At 30.8% G+C, this 22804-nt stretch overlaps 1 protein-coding gene across 1 annotated transcript; it reads left to right on the top strand.

Annotated features, from left to right (window-relative positions):
• Positions 1-14292: 14292 nt before the first annotated feature.
• On the top strand, positions 14293-22254 carry LOC123657626. The gene is made up of 5 exons (XM_045593148.1): positions 14293-14365; positions 14772-14954; positions 16183-16403; positions 16598-20501; positions 20813-22254. The coding sequence occupies exons 1-5, from the start codon at positions 14293-14295 to the stop codon at positions 21748-21750; spliced, it is 5319 nt and encodes a 1772-aa protein (XP_045449104.1). The 3' UTR covers positions 21751-22254.
• The last annotated feature ends 550 nt before the right edge of the window (positions 22255-22804 follow it).

Here is a 22804-nt window from a genome sequence, read left to right as displayed (position 1 = left end):
GAGAATTTTGTCTCTCGTAGTGCGCATGTTAGGGTAATCGAGAAAATACTCGATGAAGACATTATCTCTCTCTCTCGTCAAGAGATATCTCGTTGTACGCATGCTAGGCCTGCTGGGAATAAAAAATTTAACTTGACATTTCAATGCGGAGATGTTTTTTGATTTAAATTTAAGGGAAAATAATATATTCACTTTTAACATAGATTTAAAATATGAACAGTGTTGACTATTCGTCATTTTTCAAAAGCAATTACTGTCATCTATATATACTTAACGTGCACCGAGCTCTAACATCATTTTGAACACCTGTGACAAATATATCAAAACTAGACAACAACCCATCTTCCTCTTATCTATATTTAATTTAAACTCAATATATAAGTGAATTTTTGACATATGTATGACAACAAGTCCACAGAAGGACAACACTAACGATTTATTTTCAATTTTTCTTCCTTTATAATATATTAGCTGCTGCCCGCGACGTCGTCTGCGTGAACGCTCTACAGCATCAAAAATACCTACGATTATACCTTTTAAAATAACATTCATTTACCCGTTTCTTCTTTACATTTTATATCTACAGAAAGATCTCATAGATGGCGCTATTTTAAAATTGTCTTGTCTACATTCATTTAATTATGTTTATCGGCTTAGTTACTTATATTGCGTGATTTTTATAGTGTGAAGCTAGCTTATATAGTATGGTTATTAACATAATAACAACAACATTCAAATATGCGTCTTTAGATTACAGAACGCGTTGAGGAAATAAAGGTTCACTGCTCGTTCCCGGTAGGTGATAGCATGATAATATGTAGCCTATATGTTGACCCGACTATTTAATAATATTCGTGCCAAATTTGAAGTAAATCCATGCGGTACTTTTTGAGTTTTACTGGACATACATACAGACAAACAGACAAAAATTCTAAAAACTATACCGCTACAAGAACTTAGTGATCGGTTTTTTTTTATAGATATTGTAACATAACCTCACTTTTACAAAAAGTCTAATAACTCCACTCTCAGATAGCCAAAATATAGATAATTTTCAGCGAGGGATCAATAAGTCTAAATGCATTAATTGATACCATTTTCATTTCATTACATTTTGGCCCAAGAATGTATGGAATTGTATCCATCTTCTTTCGTTAGTTATTTCAATGCGAACATTAGCAGCTGCATTTAGTATTATCATATAATTGTTAGTCGATTTTGGATTATTGAAGCAGAATTATTGTGTAATCCAATGCCAATCAAACCTCTTTAGATGTTGGTTCTTTGGCTTCGGTATCGATTGTAGATCACACCCCAAGTATTCTTTTAAAAAAATATTCAATGTACAGTTTTGACTTTCCTACGATTTAATTATATGTATAGATTTATAAAACTAAATCCTTCAATTACATAATCCCTCATTTAATCTTTAAAAAAAAACAATAATTTTTAACTTCAAAACATTTTCTTATTACTTTCATACGTAAAACGTACTTTGTATCTTAATAGGGCGTTTAATAGAATAACGTAAAAACGAAACAAGAAACAAAGTACTTTAACTCAAACGAAATGTTACGTAATTTCTTGCATTCCGTGAAAATTTAACTGCACGGAAAACAGTAGATCTTTATTGCTACGTGGAGACAACGCAGACATCAGACACGACTTTACATGGCATTCATGTATATCAGTGCTATCTACGCGTAAAGCGGAAGTTAGTATTTATAATAAATAATATTATATCAGATTTGGAATAAGTAGTATGGCGTAATATAGTTCTAATTACATAAAACCTAACGTAAATAAAAACAACTAGTTTAATAAAAATGTAAAAAATAATAGAAGCAAAGATGAACTTCTTGCCAGAACCTTTCAGCGGAATTAATTTTCCAAATCTTATGGTTGTTCTTGATTATTTTTATACATTTTTGTATAATGAAGAATCAAGAACGTTTTTAAAGTCTACTAAATAAAGTTAATATTAAATTTAATACTATTTCAAAGAAAATTCAATTTATATTTCGTTCATCGTAATAAGATATCTCTCTAAAGCTATACCAGCATGATTTTGGATTATATGACACTTGAGAAAATATTGAAAAGAAAGTAATTTAGAAGGTAAATAAAATTAAAGTGTCAAATTTTGGTAAGTATCTAGTTATATGAAATGTGAGACAATTTAAGTATAATTTGATGCTAAGCAAATTTTCAATATTTTAATACACAAAGATTATAATATACATACCTACATAGTATATACAATTTTTTATACAAAAAAAAATATTTAATTTAAATTTGTCTTTGGATCAATCAAAATGTCATCTTTACATTACAAAATTCATTTTTCTGATACTAAATATGAAAGACAGACTTATGTCTGCGCGTGAGCAAATGCAACATTCTTATCACAAAGATGTAAATGCTCTTACTTGTTTACACGTCTCTAAGTATTTGGGTCAACTAAAAGTTTGACGCTTAAGTTATTTTGAAATTGTCCGTCTTATAAAATTTTATTTTATCGCAACGTAATTACATCGACAATTTTTATCATTGCTAAAATTGTAGTTTTCCTCGCACGTAAACGTTAACGTGTGTCAGCAAAATACACTTTTTCTTATTTCCTTCCTCAGACATTAACAAGATTTGAAACGTCGAGCTTACAAAAATACATTTAGGCCAGTACAGGATCGAAATGAACGACATTTGACCTCGAATAACACTTAATAAGACCAAAATAAGAATAATAATAAACTAATAATAAATAATATAACGCTAATCCAAAACTCGATCACATAATCAAACTCCTTTTTCATCTACGATCTTCTTAGATGAAACTATTACAAACTAACAACTAAATTACTATTTGAGTAACATATTTACATATTGACAAATCAGTGACAGTTTTAGATCAGAAAAAAAATTTAGAATCCCGGAAATTTGAATCTTATAAACACGTGATTTGGTCTATGATCGATTGTATGTACCATGTTTACAGTCGATGTGTGAGCGACATAAATCTAGAGCGATCGTGACGGAAAGAGGAGATCAATTCGTCACGCGCGCCGTTGGATGTGACTGCACAAAGGTTGGACCTACTGATACGCTCGATTTGCTATTTTTCTTTTACAGTTTTTTTAATCGACCCATATAAACAAAAGTGCGTTAATAGGAAAATGTAACTTTAATACGTGTCCGGATAAATGCGTATAATAACGTGACGTGAAGGCTATTTTCTTTTTTGAAGTAAAACTTATTTACGCACGCTTGACTTGGGGAGTAAGCTGGTGAATGCGTGATGAGAGCGTTACGAAAAGTGTGATCGGGTGAAGCGAACGGAACAAGAGAAAGAGGTGCGAGCACACATTTTCTTCTCTCTTTCTCTCATTGCCAGTTACGTTTCGTATATCTAAGATACAGTGACAATTGTGCAGAAGTTTTACTTCAGTCGTGTGGTCTAAAGCACAGTCATTTTATTTATGACATAATGCATCAATAAATTCGGCACAGTTTTATTTGTATATTTATATATTTATCCCATGTCATATGACTAGCCCGTTGGCGCAGTTGGTAGTGACCCTTCTGTTCCGCGGGTTGCAGGTTCGATTCCCGCCTGAGTCTGGGTGTAATATTTGTATTTATATATGTATGATTTCTATGTATATTAAAAAAAATGTAGCTACACCAGTCGGCTGTTACCTGTAACACAAGCATTAAGTTGCTTATCATAGGAAGAGACGTTGTGTGTATGATATAAGATATTTATTATTATTATTATTATCCTTCTGGATAATTTTATTTTGAGATGAAATATTAGTATAATTCCAGAACAACCAAGCAAAAAGCTTCCTTATTCGAAATAATTATTTGAATTAAAATACTTTACTTAAATTACCCGGTTCGTCGATCTGTCCGTCAATTCTCCTGTTTTATGATTTCTGCTATGAGACAAACAAATGAATAACTAAGATATAACAACATTTAAATGCAATATTAATAACAAAAAGGTGATCCAAGGACTTGCATTTCAAATTTCAATGTAGCGGGTAAAGACGTCATTAATGAAAATATCTACTCATACCTATATCAGACACATTGCATTTTTTTACTAATTGTTTGTATTTTTAATATAAAATACATCATTCGGCAATCATTTCGAAAATTTGTGAATAATCCACTTAACTATGCTATTGTAGATAAGCGGTTTAATTAATTCGTTATCTATTCATATCTCTCGAAGTATTTGAGATAAAAAAATTATTATTATTATTAACGAGAACCACACAAAACTATTTTAGTTTATTTTGTGGTTATTGGTTATGCGTATGCGGCAACATTCGTATGTGTACCTACCTAATTTTTTTAAGTATAATTTGTTTTACATTTCTCTGTACGTTCAATGCATTTTGCTCCACTGATTAAAAACACAGTCATGAATATTTATTTAGAATAAATAGTTAATAAACAAAGCAAGGAGTTTTTATTTTATTATAATCCGTGTGTGTGTTTCATATTTTTTTAAACAGTATAATATTTTCTAGTTTTCTATTCTATGTAAACAAATAATTGCACATTTTTTCTGTTTCAACTGCTTTAAAATATAATCTTTACCGGATTTTTTTAATTACCACAACACTTAAGGGTTACGAGCAAAATTTCAAACTTGCCGGATCGCCATCGAACTACTACCACTACTCGGCGGTTTTAAAGTACGCGTACTTAGGGTGACACACTAGCGAAAAAGGTCGTCAAGACACAAGTTCGCGAACTTACTTGCACGTCTATCAACCCCCTTATGAGTTATAGGTACTGCATTTCATAACCTATGCTTAAAAAAAACACTTATATGATGCTCAAATATTTATTTTAAACGAATAGATTAAATTATTTAAAATTAGCGTCTGTTTCAAGTATGGTACATATGCTGCGCATAAATTCTATGTTACGAGTAGTTGCTTGAAACAAAATCACTGCGCCTAGAATGCGTGAATAAATAATCTAAATATACTAGTGCAATCTAAGTACGTACCTAAAGTAACTAAGCTATAGCTATAGCTTTATATCATATTTTTATGATAGTATATAATATCGTATGTAATTTAGTATTATTACTTTAGAAACACAGTGCACTGTTAAACTATTCATTGTTTTTGCTGCACTGTTTATCACATAAATTGTATCTTTTTTTTCTGTAAATAAATAATAAATAAGTAAGTATATTGCCAACTTTATTTACGTACGCAAGTAGGCAAATCATAATTTTAAGGGTACCGTTGGAAAATCATAGAGCAACTGTTTTCTGAGGTTGTAGGAGTGAGTGGATGTCTACTAAGGAGATATTTATTAACCAATGAACGATGAGGACAAAAAAAAAGATAATTACATGAACTGAATTAGAATCTTGAAAGGGAAGTATGTTCTTATCTCATCAGTAATCAAATCAAAATTACTAATAAAAAACATGCTACTTTAAATTGTCATTATTGTTTTATTGATTTAATTAATTACTGATATATTATCAGATAGCATTGAACTTAGTGCGTCTTAGTAATTCAAACAATAATGATGTTTGGGTCTAGTAATAATCTATTAATACAATATATATCAATTCGGTAAGTATGTGAATATACATTCATCATTATCAATGATGCCATCATTGTCTATTTTATACTGGCCATTCGAGTCAACTTTGTATAATACAACTGTTTCTTTTTTATACAACTAAGTTGGCAAAAAAGCGTACGGCTTAACTGATGGAACGCGATTTCCGTAGCCAATTGACGTAGGAGTTCTGGTCACCTTAATCGCCACAGGAACACAACTCTGCTTAAGAGAAGTATTATTTAGCTGTGATCTTCTGAATCTTGATCTTCACTTCGAAGATTCCGCAATGCTTGAAGACTAACGTTTTCGAGCAATGCGTCCTGCCTGTGTTAACATACGGAGCCGAGACGTGGCCACTGACGAAGGGACTGGTCCACAAGTTTAAAGTCGCTCAACGTGCAATGGAACGGGCTATGCTTGGGGTCTCTCTCAAAGACAGGATTAGAAATGAGACTATCCACGAGAGAACGAAAGTAACCGACATAGCCCACTGAATTAGCAAGTTGAAGTGGCAGTGGGCTGGTCATCTGTGTCGCAGGACCGATGGCCGTTGGAGTAGACGGGTCCTAGAGTGGAGACCGCGTCTTGGCAAACGCAGTGTGGGACGTCCTCCGGCCCGTTGGACTGACGATCTACGTAAGATTGCCGGTGTAGGCTGGATGAGGATTGCGGAAGACCGGGATGTCTGGCGCGAACTTGGGGAGGCCTATGTCCAGCAGTGGACTGCGATAGGCTGAAGTGATGATCTTCTGAAAGGTCGAGTCGGATCTTCTGTAGGGTACTACAACCCAGTCAGGCTGCTCCAGATTTTGAGCAGGATATTTCCTGCTGTGCCCTGCCTTAAATTACAGATCTTAAGTTACAGACCTCACGACAGTTTACTAAGTAACAAAACAAAAGTAAGCTTTCGCTTACCCTTTCGAAGTAAAACTTCTTAAGGCACGCTTGACTTGGGGAACAAGCTGGTGAATGTGTAGCGTGAGCGAGGCGAACGGAATATATAAGTTAGTGAAGATAGAAAGAGAGAGAGTTACGTTTCCTAAGTTGTACTTCAGTCGTGTGGCCTAAATCATACTCTTTTTTTAATGTAACCACCACATCCAACAAACAAAATAAGTAAAAATCAGCGAAATAAGTGAGATTTTCGATTCTCTAAAGTTGTTTATTATCAATTTATAACAATATAGGATATTATTTTTCAAATAAATTAGTTAAACAGGCATAACTTAGAACTATACACCGTAAGTACTTATTTTATGCAAATATGTTAACGAATTCTTAAAAGAACTTTTATTTTTGCTGGAAAAAAATAATCGTTGTTAAGATCATAAAGGTATTATTAGATATTTAATGTAAACAATTTAATGATATGATATAAATAAAATGTTATCAATTAAAGGATCCACAGACATATGATAATTCATACCATTTAGTGGAAATTGATTTGATTGAAAGCAAATAACACCAAATAGCACATAGTTATATTCTTTAACGCTTAGACATATGAAATGTTGATATTGTGATATCAACATTGATATTATTCTTATAAGTATATGACAATAGATAATGTTCATAATTTTATCACCAGTTGTCTTTCTGCTTGTGTACGAAACGTGTGTTTGTGTAATACGTAGGTTTTTCATATAAAATTATATAAAAATTAAACACGTAAAAATTATAACAGTGACAGTTTTAATAATGATAAAAAATAATCAAATTTAAACGTCAGTACGTGAAAGTATATTAGTACATATTAAGTCACATCAAAACTAATAAAAAAGTGAAAATCTTTTATGGTAATCGTGAAAACGTTCGCAGTCTAACAAAACAAAAGATATATGTAAATTTAAGTACATAATAAATAAGCTTTTACATTATTAATATACTTAAATTAACTTAAAATTTATTTCAGTTACAAATAAAGTAACAAAATAATTTAAAAAATTATAGTGTAGTATTTTGGTGTTATGTCAAAACATTATATAACAAAAAAAACACTATTGTAGCTACAAATAAGTTTCTTAATTCTAATTAATTGAGATAATGCAACACCAAATATTTAATCGTATTTTTTTGCTGTTGTTCTTAATCATTTAATTTAAAAACAGAAGTAGTACGATTTTAGCAAAATCATTCTTTAAACAAATCTAAATTGTACTCTCTTTTGTTTTTTTAATTTAATTTATCATTCATTTAAATATTATTAATGACAAAACAAAAAAAAATATGTTTGTCTTTTATTTATATTTAAATATTTTTATCGGTACAAAGCTATCGCGATTACAGATACTTATAATAAAAAAGTAAACAATTAAAATATATTGCAATTTTTCTTTTTCCTTTTCAAGTCCGTTTATAATGAATTAATAATAATTTACTAAAGGTAATGAAAACGTACCACCGCTTCGGAATGCAGAGAATTTTAAAAAGAGTCCTGAAAAGCTAAATTTTTATTAAATAACACTTCGTTATTAATTCACACAGGATATCAAGTCTGTTCCAGTTACAAGGAATCTCTTGTCTGTATTACTAATCCTTAATGCCAAGGTACTGAGACTATTAAAAACTAAGTTACAAGCGGTGGTCATACCATATAAAGATAAGTAGCAAAGTCAAAATATCACTGTGATTTTAAAACATATTTCAAGTTTAGTAACTTGTGTATTGTTTACTAAATTAATGTATTGTTTACTAAAATAAAAACTAATAAAAATAATTTTAAATTGTAGTAACATCCTTTTCTTGCAAAGGAAATATCATAATTAACGATCCCTAAATCCATGTTAACGAAATTACGTAAACAAACTCTTAAGAAATGTGTAAAGATGGACTACTCTGTAAATGTATAATTACTTAGCTTAATGCATTATAGGTATGAAAATCGTTTGTTTATTAATGTAAGAATATTTACGCAGAGATTTGATATTTTTACTAATTTTAACAATTAATATGGTATTTTGCATTAGTATTAAATAATCAAAAAATTGTGTCTTAAATAATGAAGATGTGCAATTAATACCAAAGTAGTAAAATTAAACAATACGTTTATTATTTATCACAAAAATAAGTCATTTTGGGTTCCCGTCAAATGAGACTAATTTATGTATTAAATATCGACACGTACTTACACACCATTGATCCCTGTTTAGATATATCATTCATACAGATTAAAAATATAGCATCCTAAGTTACATAAATTTTTAGCTGAAAAAAAATATATAATTGAAAATATAACCTACAGGTTCATTTTGACGTCATTGTCACGAGTTATTATAGTAAAATAACATTGCATAAAAATAAAATATTTCGTAAAAATGAGCAATATTTTTCTACAAAAATGTTTCTAAATAGCAAAAAACCTGTGACCTCGAAACATAAATCATATTATCTCTGTGATAAGAATGGGAGACTTCGCTTGTTTACGAAGACAAAACATTTTTATGTACCTACTTACCTACTAACCAATGTGCCCTAAATATAAGTACTTAAACATAAATAAACGACCTATAATTAAACAAGGATGTATATTTGAGAGATATTTATCACTATCACGATTCCGCCTGTAACATCCCACTGTTGGGCATAGGCCTCTTTTTCCATGTAGGAGAAGGATTGGAGCTTAATCCGTAACGCTGCTCCACTGCGGGTTGGCGGATATATTTCATACTATCAGTAACGTAGCAGTGAGTGTATGTGATAACAACCGGGACCGAAAGCTTAACGAGGCACGGTGGGGAAATCTACAAGGACAGGCTTCCAAAGTAGAAAGAAATATTTTTTTTACAAACACAAATATCCATCCTGAGCGGGAATCGAACCCGCAAACCGTCGGTATTTTCGTTCGGTATGTTCGTTATTTTAAGCTACTACTAATAGACAAGTATGATAAAATAATACAACACAATTTTAATTTTGTGAACTCCTAGAACTATGGGTGTCAGATAGCATACGAAATAAACGGTCATATTCTTAATCACAATTTTTAAGTTAGAATTGCAAAAGTTAAGATCTGCGGGGGACCGAGAACAAATCACACGTAAGTGTGGCTTCTTGGTCCGCGGTGTATTATCATTATTATTATTTTTTTAACTAAGTATAATGTTTATGGCTATTCATTGTTATATGGCTATGTTTTTGTTGTTGTCATTTTGTATCATTTATGTTACGGGGGTGACATAATCACTAAGTGATTAAACTCCTATTAAATAACAGATTTAAAAAAGTTAGAATTATTTATTTGATATCGATTACTGATACACAAAAGCGAAGTATTTCAAATTATTTCAAAATATATTTATTAAATTTAACGTTTAGTAATATTTTTTGTTGTTCGTCACGTTCAATATTGCAATTTTGATTTAATTTTCATAACACATAAAAACTAGAAACGAATTTGTTGATTCTTGTAGTAAAAAATTATTAAGCAGATTTAATAACTTTCTAAAAAAATAATCTCTATATTCCTTTAGTTACAATGAGATCAATTTTGTACATTGTATATATATTTTCGTTATGTATTATACTGCTTGAGGCTATTGCAACCAAAAGTAGTTGGACTGGAGAATTTTTATCTAAAAATTTATATATAAAAAAGATTTTGCTGAAACTGAAACAAATTAGAGCAACAAGTATCTTGTTGCAACTCAAATATGTAGAGCAGTAATCATGTTAACTTCGATTAAGGGTATCATAACGATACTATGGTGAGAAAAGTATAATTTAAATATTTTTTGTAAAAACCAAGGCCACGACCACCTCTACCAGGCTGTGTAGTTATGGCAGCAAAGAATATAGCCACCCCCTCTCTTTCCATTGGTGTGGTAAGAGGCGACTAAGGGATAACACAGTTCCACTTCCACATTGGAACTTAAAAAGCCGACCGATAGCGGGATAACCATTCAATTTTTCACTTTGAAATACATAAACCGAAGACGGGCAGCAGCGTCTTCGATGCGACAAAGCCAGCCCTGCGGTCACCAACCCGCCTGCCCAGCATGGTGACTATGGGCAAAACACATGAGTTCACGCTATTTTTGGCTTGAACTTATGGAGGCCTATGTCTAGCAGTAGACTGCGATAGGCTGATGTGTGTATGTGTGTCTGAAACCAAAAGATAAATAATGATAGTAGTAAACTTTCCGACGTTAAATCATGTAATACAAGTACAAGTATGTTAAAAAAATCACGAACGTCTTTTAAACGATCAGTCATCTTCGACATAATCTCACGAATGTTATAATCTCATCTCAGTATTATTTTTAAATTTAGCCATCCTTATATAGTAATACATAACCTACCCAAAAGAACATATATCAAAATGACCTCGAGAGTGACAATGTAAAGGGCGTCACGTTGAGATAATCTTATCTCGAATACCATAATGTTTTTGTTAAGATGTTACTTATTTTATATATTGCGTATGTATACTTATGTTATATAGCTGAAGATTTTGGTTGAACTCACAAATCTTAGGAACTACTAGCTCAAATTGCAAAATACTATTAGTGTTCGATAGCCCAATAATTGAGAAAGGCGATCCAATTAAATTATAAGTTTTTTAGATGCAGTAAATATATATTATTTTTTAACATTTATTTCTTTTATGTGCTTATAAACAAATCTTTTAATGTTATTGATAGTATACTATATAGTTACTGCTTTACATTAAATTTTTTTGTAGGTGTTACAAATTACATGTTGAATTGGCACAGATACTGTAAAATAAATTAACAGTTTTTTTTTAGCACAAGAAACTTTAAGGTATTTTATTTATGTATATTCTCAGTTAGACATATACACTTTACCTTATCCAACCGTTTATTTTCTTTTTGACACCTCACGCCTATAAATCAGATTTTTTTCTTCTTCTTCTACTTCAGTAACTAATTATTGTTTCCATTAAATCGATTGAAAATTCTTCTTAAATAAAATCGATTATTATTTCAAATCGAATTGGTAACGTTTAAGGGAGTCACTAATTTCAAATTTTCTTGAACTGTCAAAAAGAAAATAAACGTATGGACGGAGTTTAGGATGCGAGAATATGAGTTCAATGTTAATTTGACACAAATATGTAACCTTCTTTTTGGTAAGAAGTTCAAAAGCTAAAATATAATTCTGGGAAAATTAAAAAAAAAACAATGACTCAGATCGTCCCATTGTCCAGAGATTATAGCAATTACAATATCTATTGAAGAATCTCTTGTTATAATTCTCAAGAACTCAATAAGAATTCATACAATCAAAATCCTCTTAACGTGAAAACGAATCTTTATAAAGTTAATTTCGTTGGTATTTTAACTAGCTTTTGTGTTTAATATAATAATGGAAAGTTTCTCAGGTTTCAAAAATTAGGGTAGATTCATTATTGTATTTCTTATGAAGTGACACACTGGATTCTCATTTTACTATGATTGTAAATAGAAAGCAGATAATATTTCGGTTTGAGATTACATAGGCACATTAAAATATTGTTTTATTACAATTTCGATTTATTTTATTTTAAGTTAAATAAACTTTTAAGATCATTGTATAGATGGATACGAGTGAAAGGCATTTAATTAAACTAAATGTACTACATATATGGAATTGGAAGAAATATTTATAAATTCATTGTAACGTATTTGAATGGACGTAGTAAAATAACTTAGGCCTCGGACCGAATGAGATGACGTGGTCATGCCGTGCTCACTGTGACAAAACCTATTTTTTTTCTCAATACCTATTTTTTTTTAAAAATTATGCTCTCTGTGGCGAGGAGAGTGTGTAGTCAGTCACAACGAAACAAAGTACTCGAGCGCTTCAGATGTTAATAATACCTATATAGGTGCGCCTTGCGTGTTTATGATAATGGTAAAAATATTAATCTGGCAGTTTTCGTGTTGGATGTGACCACATGAAGAGATAGAAAAACTTTTTTCAATCTGACGAGATTAAGGAATTTTCTCCACATCGTTCAAATTCGTATCAAATTTTGTAAATATCAAGATGAAGCGTCAATATAGCACAATAATCAGACGCGCTCGAGTTTTTCTAAAAATATATTTTTTTTTACTAATCTGATTTCCTAGACGCTTAACATTATACAAACGGCTCAAGTATGGTGGTTTACTTCCCAAGGTGCAAAGCTACCCCCACCATGTTATTCTGATGCACTTGAATCACTCCTAAAAATTCTAATAGGGCTCTCCTACCAATATAAGCTGTATACGAAAAAAAACCTGCCAAATAACAGAAGTCGTAAACTACTTCGAGTTCAATTTTAATCTCATCTTGTGTCTAAAGTGTAGCTTCTATAGTTTAGCTTAGAAATAACATGTAGGTATAATGTATGTACATTATTTTATGCCGCTCGTTCTTAATAACCAGTATAATAATAAAGCAAAAAAAAATTTTTTTTTTTTGGTATAATAACAAAAAGTATTTATACTATATACAATGGAGTCATAATTGTAAAACAAATAATATAAATACTCCACCCTAAGAAAATAAACTTGCCTTTATTTACCAATCTTGGTACTTGAAAAGTTTCTTTATCGGTGACATCCATCACGGATAAAACAATACATAAGATTGGTAATATAGATATTGTGTGAAATCAATTTATTAATAAAAGAGTGTAATAACAAAAATATGCCGATTCAAACCGGTAATGAACAAGTGTTAATTTAATATTCTGATTCATTGAAAATTATCATCGTTATCTACGAATCTACGTGTAGTTTTCAGATATTATCTATAACGCGCACGCTTTAAATAATACATTTAATTTTTTTCAATATCGTATTATACGGGTATACAATAAGGGTTAAAATTCTTTGAATTAATTTAACACCTCTTGTTTCATTCGTACTTGTAAGATAAGATTAGTATGTTTACGGGACGGTTAATGAAATTGGACATTCGTTTAGTGATCTCGCTTGGACATTTATCTGAAAAAAGTTTTAGAGGAAAAATTTGAACAAAACGTAGTCAAATGTGAATATTTTGGATTGGTTGTCAATTCTCCTCGATAAGATTATCTGTAAGTCACATATGTCTTATTCATTTTATTTTATCTTTATAATATCTAGATAAATAAGCCTGCATCTAAAAGTCGTACCTACTTTTGTTTGTATTACTCAAAAAAAAAAAAATAATATGCGTTTTTAGCGATACAACTTAATACATTACTTCAAATTTAACCTTAAAATAACAACACAGTATGAAGTAAAATCTTTATTTATTAAAAGTTAGCTTTTACCCGCGGTTGTGAAATCAACAGATCAATACAAAAAAATGTATCGAAGTATAAGAAACAAAAAAAGAGTATCTTAATTTATAAATAAAACTTAAAGCTATTAATAATTAATTTTTTTAATGTATTTTTTTACGTAGCGCCGCCACAGATATATCATAAAATATTTTATTTCACTTTTCAAGTCAAGGAAAAAATTCATTTAACCCCTCTCCTATTGTTAGAAGGCAATCGTTGCCCAGCAATGGGATTTTTACGGGCTGATTTATTTCATATTAAAATATACTTAGTATTTTTCACACACAGACGTCACAAAAATTGAAACTGCCACTGTTATTTTATACGTTTGTTTATTCGTTCACGTTTTAAAAAACTTTAACATTTTTTTAAAATAGATCGGAGTAAAATGAGTAGGGCATAACTAACAAATGAACAAAAAAAAAACATAATAAAAAATGTCGGATAGTCTTGAAGAAATAACAAGACAATACAATGAATATGTCTTGGAGGAACACGCGAGAAGTGTCGGTTTGTACGATTTAATTATGTTATTTGTTTCGAATTTTAAACAATGGATTTAAATTATGTCTATTATTGTAAGATTACATCAAAAAGCTCATCGCAAAAAATCATCATGAAAGACTTATCTTGAAATTTTTTTTTAAAGCTGTTGTATATTTTAAAAAGCTTAGTAATTTATAAGTAATATACTCCGATATAATTATTTCTAACGTAACTATAAAGCATTTCTATGGCTACATTTAGATTATAGAAAACAAAACATTTTTTTGTTGGCTACTCTACTTAGTTCTCTACCAAATTTAATAGTTAATTTTATAGTTAGTTAAGGTCAAATTAAATGAACTGTTCAATAAATGATACGGTTCTAAAAAAATCAATTACAAATATTCATGCCAAGAATTTTTTTTTCCAGGGTTGTTCACAATCCCTGAGTACCCCGAATTCGAAGTACAGCGCGGCATGTGGTCTACCGCGCTGGACGTCATACTGACGACTCTTCGCTACCTCGCTCCCGCTACCCTTCTCACACTTTTCTGGGGGCAACAGAGTTTTCTGTTCAAACTATTGAAGTATATCGACTCTGCTTTCAGAACCTGTAAGTATATACCTACTTTATTTTAATCTAATAAATACACTTTTCCTGTTTTTATTTTTATTTTATCAACCTCCTTTAATCAATGAAATGGAAAAAGTGTTTTTTTTTAATATTTAATGAAAGAAAATTGAAAAAATTTAGAACCATACGATACGATCTATCGATATATAAATAGCCTATCGAAGGCTTTGGCCTAAAATGAATTGAGTTTTTTTGAGCCAAATTAAGTAATCAATAGAGTTGAAAATCTTTAAAAATTCTTGATGATCTTGCTAAAGTTAATATTACTCATACATAAACTTTGGAAAGCCAATTTTAAATATGACGTAATAAATGTAAACAGACTTTTAAAAGGAAGAAGCGTTTTTCTCGAACATCATAACAATCGAAATGCGAGGTAGAATGCTGAGTATAAGAATGCCTTTTATTTTAGTTGAGTGCGCTCCATGAGTAGAAATAAATATTTTGGCCAGATTTCTCACATAGTTCATAGTTAATTTAATCTCACACTTAAGCCTTAGTATCATTTACTAGGTAAATAGGTACTAGTTACATAGTTTTAGATATGACTAACTAGGTCACAATATGTATTGCGTAATTTAAAATGCTGATTAGTCGTCACATACAATATCAGACGCATCTATCCACACTTAGTTCAATTTATCAATAGGCCAGGCCTAGTTTTGATAAAAATTTACAAATATTTTAATACAATAACTCATTTTAGTAGAGAGCTAAGCTCTTTTTCATTAAATTCTAGGAAAGTAAGAAACTATTAGTAGCTGACTCATTACTTTCATTAGTCATAAAGTTTGATATGATTTAGACCTTTAGTGTAAATTTACGCTAGTCAAAAGGTTCATATTCTAAATTTGATGTGTGTAGATAAAATTTGTTACAAATTAACAATTTTAGTTAAGTTATTAGTTCTAATGAAGTTGGTGTTCAGCTTAATGGTGATCGTTCCTCATGATGAGAAAATTATATGAATCGACGTGGCGCTATCGTTGCCCTACTTGGCTAAAAGAAATCAGATGTCTTCTATATTGTGGTAACTTCTATATAGTTCCCTGTTATCGTAACAATCTGGGAAACATTATAGAAGAAGATTAGATCAAAGATACAATGTTACTCTAGGCTTATTTGTTAAATAATTTTATTAAAATGTGTCTGATGAATCACTAAATTTAACTACAGATATTTATAACTTTAACCATTTTCATTCCAGTAATATTTTCTAACGAGGAGCAAAAGCAGTCAGTCTTACAATGGTTAGCAGAGGCAGGACCTGTGAGGGTCGACGACCTAGAGGTAGTATGGCAACATGGTTGGATAGTTTGTGGGGTCTTAAATACAGCACTTCCCGGCGCATGCGCAGGCCACCCCCCGACTAGTCTCTCTCTGAAACATGCGCAGGCGATAGCAGATCATTATCTTGGTGTCGAGCCGGTAAGTAAACTATTAATAACTGATTGAAATATATATTGTAGTATATTATCTTAGAAGTAATCAAGAAATAAGTCAAGGTTTAATATTTTGGTAAAATAAAATTTAAAATTTTTATTGTTTAAAAAAATCAATTTTTTCTATGCATAATTATTTGATTATAATTTCTATGTATTCTTTTATGGTATTTTTTTCAGGCATTTACTAGGCAAGAGTTAGAAGCAAATGATTCATTGAGTAAACATCAAGTGTGGAAACTGATTAGTTACCTGGAAAATATTCGAGTAGCTCTCTCCAAACTAACACCGCCAAATACCAAACCAACGATTCAAATTACTCAAAAAGATTCCCCGCAATCAACTCACTATACTTTAAATTATATAGCCCGAGGATCAGGACTCACGGCTGCTCAAGTGAATAACGAAGTCTATTTTAAAATATATCCCACAGCTCAACAATCTTTAGATCCTGGAGAAATAACTGTACTGATAAATGGTCCAAAAGAAACGTACGGAATGACTGTTGTGCCACCGATATTAGGCAAAGCTCAAATGATTAGACAAAACTTACTAGGGCTACAATCAAAACCAACTTTATTCGAAAATGTTCTTCCTATAACTCACGGTACGACGTACTTACGAACTTATGGAAAAAGCGATATGAGCAAAACATTCCATATTCCAAAAACAAAGTACGACATAGACATCGAAATCGAAGTGAAGCAGGATCATGCGAGAATTGGTTATGTTGCAACATTAGAAGGCAACTACGAAATTTCAATTATTAATAGAGGGCAAAACATTGTTGGATCTCCGTTTATCGTTACAGCTTCGAATGATATTGTTAAAATACTCGAAAGAGATAGTTTCTGCTTAGAAGATGGTGAAGAAATAGACATCGTCGATGTTAAAACAGATAGAAAGGTAGTATTGCGAATAGTAGATTTTGTGACGGAAAAAATGCTGCTAAATGAAAATGGAACTTTGGAGAAAATAAGTGAAGAAGAAGCAAAATACTTGATGGAAAATGATAACATTGATAATACAAATGATGAAGTACTTGTCTATTCTAGCAAAACAAAACATGGGGAATCAGCAAAAATAAATATGAAATCGAAGAAGTTTTACAACTCAGTGAACAAAATTTTGACGGCGAATCGCTTTTGTAATATGTTAAATAATATTAAAAATAAACAAAATTTGACGAATTATGATACTAAGATTTTTATAAATAAGCCAGATGTACCAGACATTGTTAATTCAACATATTATGATGACCGAAATAAATCTTGCCAAAAAGAAAAACGGGATAGGATCATAATTCCAGAGAATATTTCTGTTTCTCTGCTGACAGAAAAACCTGAAACTACAAACAAATATAACGTGTCAGATAGCTTTCTTCGTAGTGAGTGTACAAACAATAACAATATGTATATAAGCGATCCATTTGAAGACGACAATATATCCGTTGATACTGTTAAATCCTCAAATAACCCCTTCCTTAGTGACATATGCAATGAAAATTACGGTATTGAAAAAACATTTGGTTCTTTCATACCAAATGAATTCGAATCAAATAATTCTCAAAATGAAGAAACAGCAAAAGCAAATGTAAAAATAGTTATTGAAAATGAAACCTCCAGCGAGGCAAAAAATCCATTTCTTGATATCATAGAAATGGAACGCCCAAAAACGCCTGTATATAAAATTATTACCGGAGAAGTTACTGGCCGCGATGATTCGGTTTATATAGACGAAAAAAACATGAGTAATGAAATCTTTAGAAACTCACCTAACCCTTTTATAGACCAAGAATTAGACCAAAAAAATATATATAAGGAAAAGCCAGATTTCATTATCGGTGCTCCTGTTTCTTTACCACCTATCTTTAATTTAAAATCAAGTACTTCATCAGTAAATAACAATATTAGTGAAATTGCTAAGATTAAGCAAAAGAAAAATAATACGATAAAAGAAGTGTATGACTACAAAGGTAATATTACTGATTCAGCAACAATGCCTATATTATCGGCTGATACAGATAAATCATCAAATAATTCTAATTTTGGCAATAGCTTGGATTCAAATTTGCCAGAAGATATAAATATATCTCCAAACAGTAGCCCAACGCCTTCTAATGCAAGCAATCAAATGCAAGCAAGTAGAGAAACGTCACCAAGAAAAGATACGTGGGATTCAGCTTATGTTAGTATAGATGATAACCATTTCACAGAAAACTCTGAAATTAATAGCGAGACCTTAAATAAGAAGCTTCAACTTACTAAGGAACATTCAAAATTGAATTTGGTTGAAAAAGAACAATGGCATTTGAGAGATGCTACGAACGCTGATGATGATTATAATAAACACAAGTGCGAGAAAAGGTCGGAGTTTATGCCAATAATCGAAGAAAACGAAAAAATATTTTTGAATAGCACGAAGGATAAGACTGTGAAGAACAATGAAGCGGATCCAGTGACCGTAGCTTTTGCCGATATAAACGATATATATGACGATTTATTTAAAAATTCTGAGATTAGTTCAGAAACAACAACGCAGGACTGCCAATCCCGGAATTTAGAAATTGATTTTACCTTAGAGCGAAACGAAAACCATGTCGATTCTGCATCTGAATTTAGAACAGATGTGAAGAGACAAACGAAAATATTAGAAGGAAAGATTTCTGAGATTCAGGCAAATGTCACTGAATCCGTTTCAGTAAGTCGAAACCTTCGTGCTAAAGGGAAGCAATATTATAAAGAAGAAAATAATAACGAAAATATAGATCGTATAAAATTTGGAGATCCAAAATATACAAACATTGTTTTAGAAAAGAAAAAGTACTGGGATGAAAGAATACGACAGATTGAGGCCACTAAATCTGATGAAATTAAATCTCAACAACATAGAAGGCGACTGACGTCTAAGCACTTACGCCGTAACGATTCTTTATCAAAAAGACGAGGTAAGAAAATTGTCCAGAATTTCTTAAGTACAAATCAAGATGAGTTCAATTCATTTAAACAACCAATTGATCAACTAGAGTCTATTGATGTTCAAAATAACTTAAACGTTGATGAAAATGAGAAAAGATGTTTAAATAACAATATACAAATAAATCAAAATGAATCAACATCTTGTTTTGCCAAAAAGTCTTCAGATGATAAAGATCGGTCGGTACTCGACGCCTTCAAACAATTAAAAGTAAGTAGTGTGGATTTAGTAGACACGGCTAAAGATAACGACGAACCGAGTTCAAATTTACACTTAAAACAAGAATTATCGGAAAAACTATTTCAGGCATTTGAAACAAGCCCAAAGAGATTTTTCGGTACCTCTAGAAAGCATATTTTAAATAAAATCGATACATTTTTAGGGTTACCGGACAATGAAAATGAAACGAAAAAAATCTCCAGTGATATTACTCACGAAACTGGCTTAGTTTCTAGTCGTATATCTTTATTCCATAATATATCACAAACAGAAGAATTACCATGGTCACGTAGAAAGTGTATATCGATGTATAATATCACCCATCAAGACAGTGAAAAACATCCTCATCATATAAGTAAATCAAAAACAATCCAAGACTCGCAAAGTGTGACTGAAAAACAAACAAAAAAAATCAGTACCTCATGCGATGAACCAAACAGAAGAGTTGAAAAAACCGAAACAAATGAAACCTCATTAAAAGAAAAAAGAGCACGGATGATACAAAATAAGTACAACAAAAGTTTTGATGAAACATTATACACACCTGCAAATTATATCGAAACCACGAACGATTACGTGAAAAGAACTATAAACGATTTTAACAAACAAAATGAAGCAAAAAATTATACTTCTAATTCTACTCCTACAAAATCTAAACTTAAATCAATTAGTAAGTCTGAAATGGATATATTTAACAAAATAACAACTACACCAGAAGAAGTTCTGGAAAAACATAAATCGTATGAAGAATTACCAAAAATTAATGTAAAAAGTTTTATATCTCTGTATGAAAGTGTTTCTAAAACTTCTATTATGAAAAATCCAACAACCAGAAGGAGTAGAACAAATTTTGAGTCTACGAATAGCCTACCAGTCCCGAGTTCTATTGGTAAATATTAATTATCATTTTAAAATATTTGTATAAAAATATATTTTATCGTCTGAATATAAGTAATATTTATTACCAAGTATCACTTTGTAATATTACTTGTATTTTGGCAGTCATAACTACTTTTTTTGATACAAATCAAACTCGCATATTTGTGAGTGAGTACATGCACATATTCGCGTGTCAATGGTTCCGTTTAATAATAAAATCGGCCTTTAAATCTTCTTGCGTTTTTAGACCTATAGCTACCAATTATCTAAATTAAAACTACTAATAATCGTAGGAAAATTAATATATATTTTTTTTTATAGGAACTGGAAAAAAATTAACTACTTCACCCGATGAAAGCGTGACACAATCATCTATAGAGGCTACCGTTAGTGAAGAATTCATTCCGTTGAATGAACGTAAGCAAAGGTTAGAAAGTAAAACTTTAGAATATCCTAGTAGAGATACTAAGAATAACGATAAGTCTTTGGATGTGAAGTTTATATCAAATCAAGATAAAGACAACGATTTATTCTTATCGGATATCGAAATAGAAATTATTGAAAAAGATCCAGAAAAGAATTTAGAGTCACCAATCGAGAAAGAATCCGCACATTTGGAATACAAAAATCGTTTTGCAATGGCAAAAAAATATTTTCAATCGTTAGAAGAATTACGAGAAGTAAAGAAAACGAAAACTGTAAGTAAAAGACAATCCTTAACAAACAGCCTATCTACTGAATCTCTTGAAGAAAACAAACGACCGAGGAAAAGGAACAATATAAAGAAATCACGGTCAATGCCATCATCAGAAATTTCAAAGATCTGGAACGAGATGCAGGAGAAAGAAGCGGAAAATAAGAAATTAGTAAAGATATCAGAAAAGTTTAATGTCGACGATTTGTTTGAAGACGTTATGGAAGGGCGATTAAGTCGGCAAGGCAGCTTAAGAGGTATCCCACATAAGAAAGCAGTTCTTGAGACGTTTCGATCTATGGAAAATATAAGCGACAATAAACTAAATTCCTATGAAATGGCAGTATCGCAATTGAATGACTTCGCTGAAGAAAACAAGATAAAAAACGCTCAGACTTATTTAAGCGAATATCCTTATCTGCCTACAACTGATCCGTCCAAATACCACTCAAGGTTAGATACCAATGCGAGTGGTCTAATCACATTAAAAGAACTAAAGAAGATACCAAGACGAAATAGTGTGCCTGATTTAAGATTGAATCCATCATTCACTGCTGATTTATGAAACACATCTATTCCGGACTTCTAATTACTTAAAAGTCTTGTTTATTTAGGTATTAGCAGTATTTTACGTACCTTATAGTTATATATTTTTGCTAAATCGAATCGTAACTTAGGATAATATTTTTCATTAACACATTGAAAATATTTCGTTGTAACATTTTAATTTAGTACGTATGTACAATTGCTTGTACAGATTTTGAATCTTATTGTAATTTTAAGGATATATTTTATTTATTAAATAATAAAAAAATTATTCAAGAATAACAGTATTTTATTTAGTATTTGCCAACTTTTAATAATAACGAAACACAATTCATTTTTATACTTAAAGGTCATGTTAAAGAATAGATTAGTTTGGTTTTAAGCTGGGGGCTTTGAGTAGACACTTGTGCTTTCTAAAGAGGATTTTATACTGACTTATAGTTCTTTAAAATAATATATATCTTTCTTATAAATTAATTAAGTTATGGCTTCATATGACAAGACTAATAAACTGTTCGAACACATTTTCTTATTTATTTATTTATTTTACACTTTATTGTACACCCAACAAATAAAATAAGCAAGCAACATTAGCAATAACTTGTAGAAAAAAATGTACAAAAGGCGGCCTTATTGCTTAAGAGCAATCTCTTTCAGGCAACCTTAGGGCAAAGATGATATATTGACGGTGTAGGTGTAGAGTATAATTTTATAAAAAATAATAGGAAGCAACTCAATAAATAGACATACATACTTACATAGATAGTATTATGGTATTTACTCATAGATAAACACCAAAAGCTCGGTACATCCGATAGATTTTGTACTTTTTGGGACAAATTTGTGACAATTAATACAGGTCTATAAAAACATGGAGGGTTAAGGGGCCCGTTTCACCAGTTTTGGGTAACGTTTATCCTGCGTATAATAATAAATAAATATTTTATAACATACACACAAGGTCGTCCGTTCCTACTGACTGTTGTAGATTTTTTTTCTTTTGATAAATATACACAGAAATAATTCATATATAGATATATAAATACAAATATAACACCCAGACTTAAGCGGGA

Source organism: Melitaea cinxia, chromosome 11, assembly GCF_905220565.1.
Source record: "Melitaea cinxia chromosome 11, ilMelCinx1.1, whole genome shotgun sequence".
NCBI lineage: Eukaryota > Metazoa > Arthropoda > Insecta > Lepidoptera > Nymphalidae > Melitaea > Melitaea cinxia.
This window is presented reverse-complemented; position numbering and strand designations above follow the sequence as displayed.

Bases quoted from the DNA above. Each gene is read 5' to 3' on its own strand.
- LOC123657626 (XM_045593148.1), top strand. From the start codon at position 14,293: ATGTCGGATAGTCTTGAAGAAATAACAAGACAATACAATGAATATGTC. The intron at 14,366-14,771 runs GTTTGTACGATT...TTTTTTTTCCAG, and splicing joins GGAACACGCGAGAAGTGTCG to GGTTGTTCACAATCCCTGAG. The intron at 16,404-16,597 runs GTAAGTAAACTA...TATTTTTTTCAG, and splicing joins ATTATCTTGGTGTCGAGCCG to GCATTTACTAGGCAAGAGTT.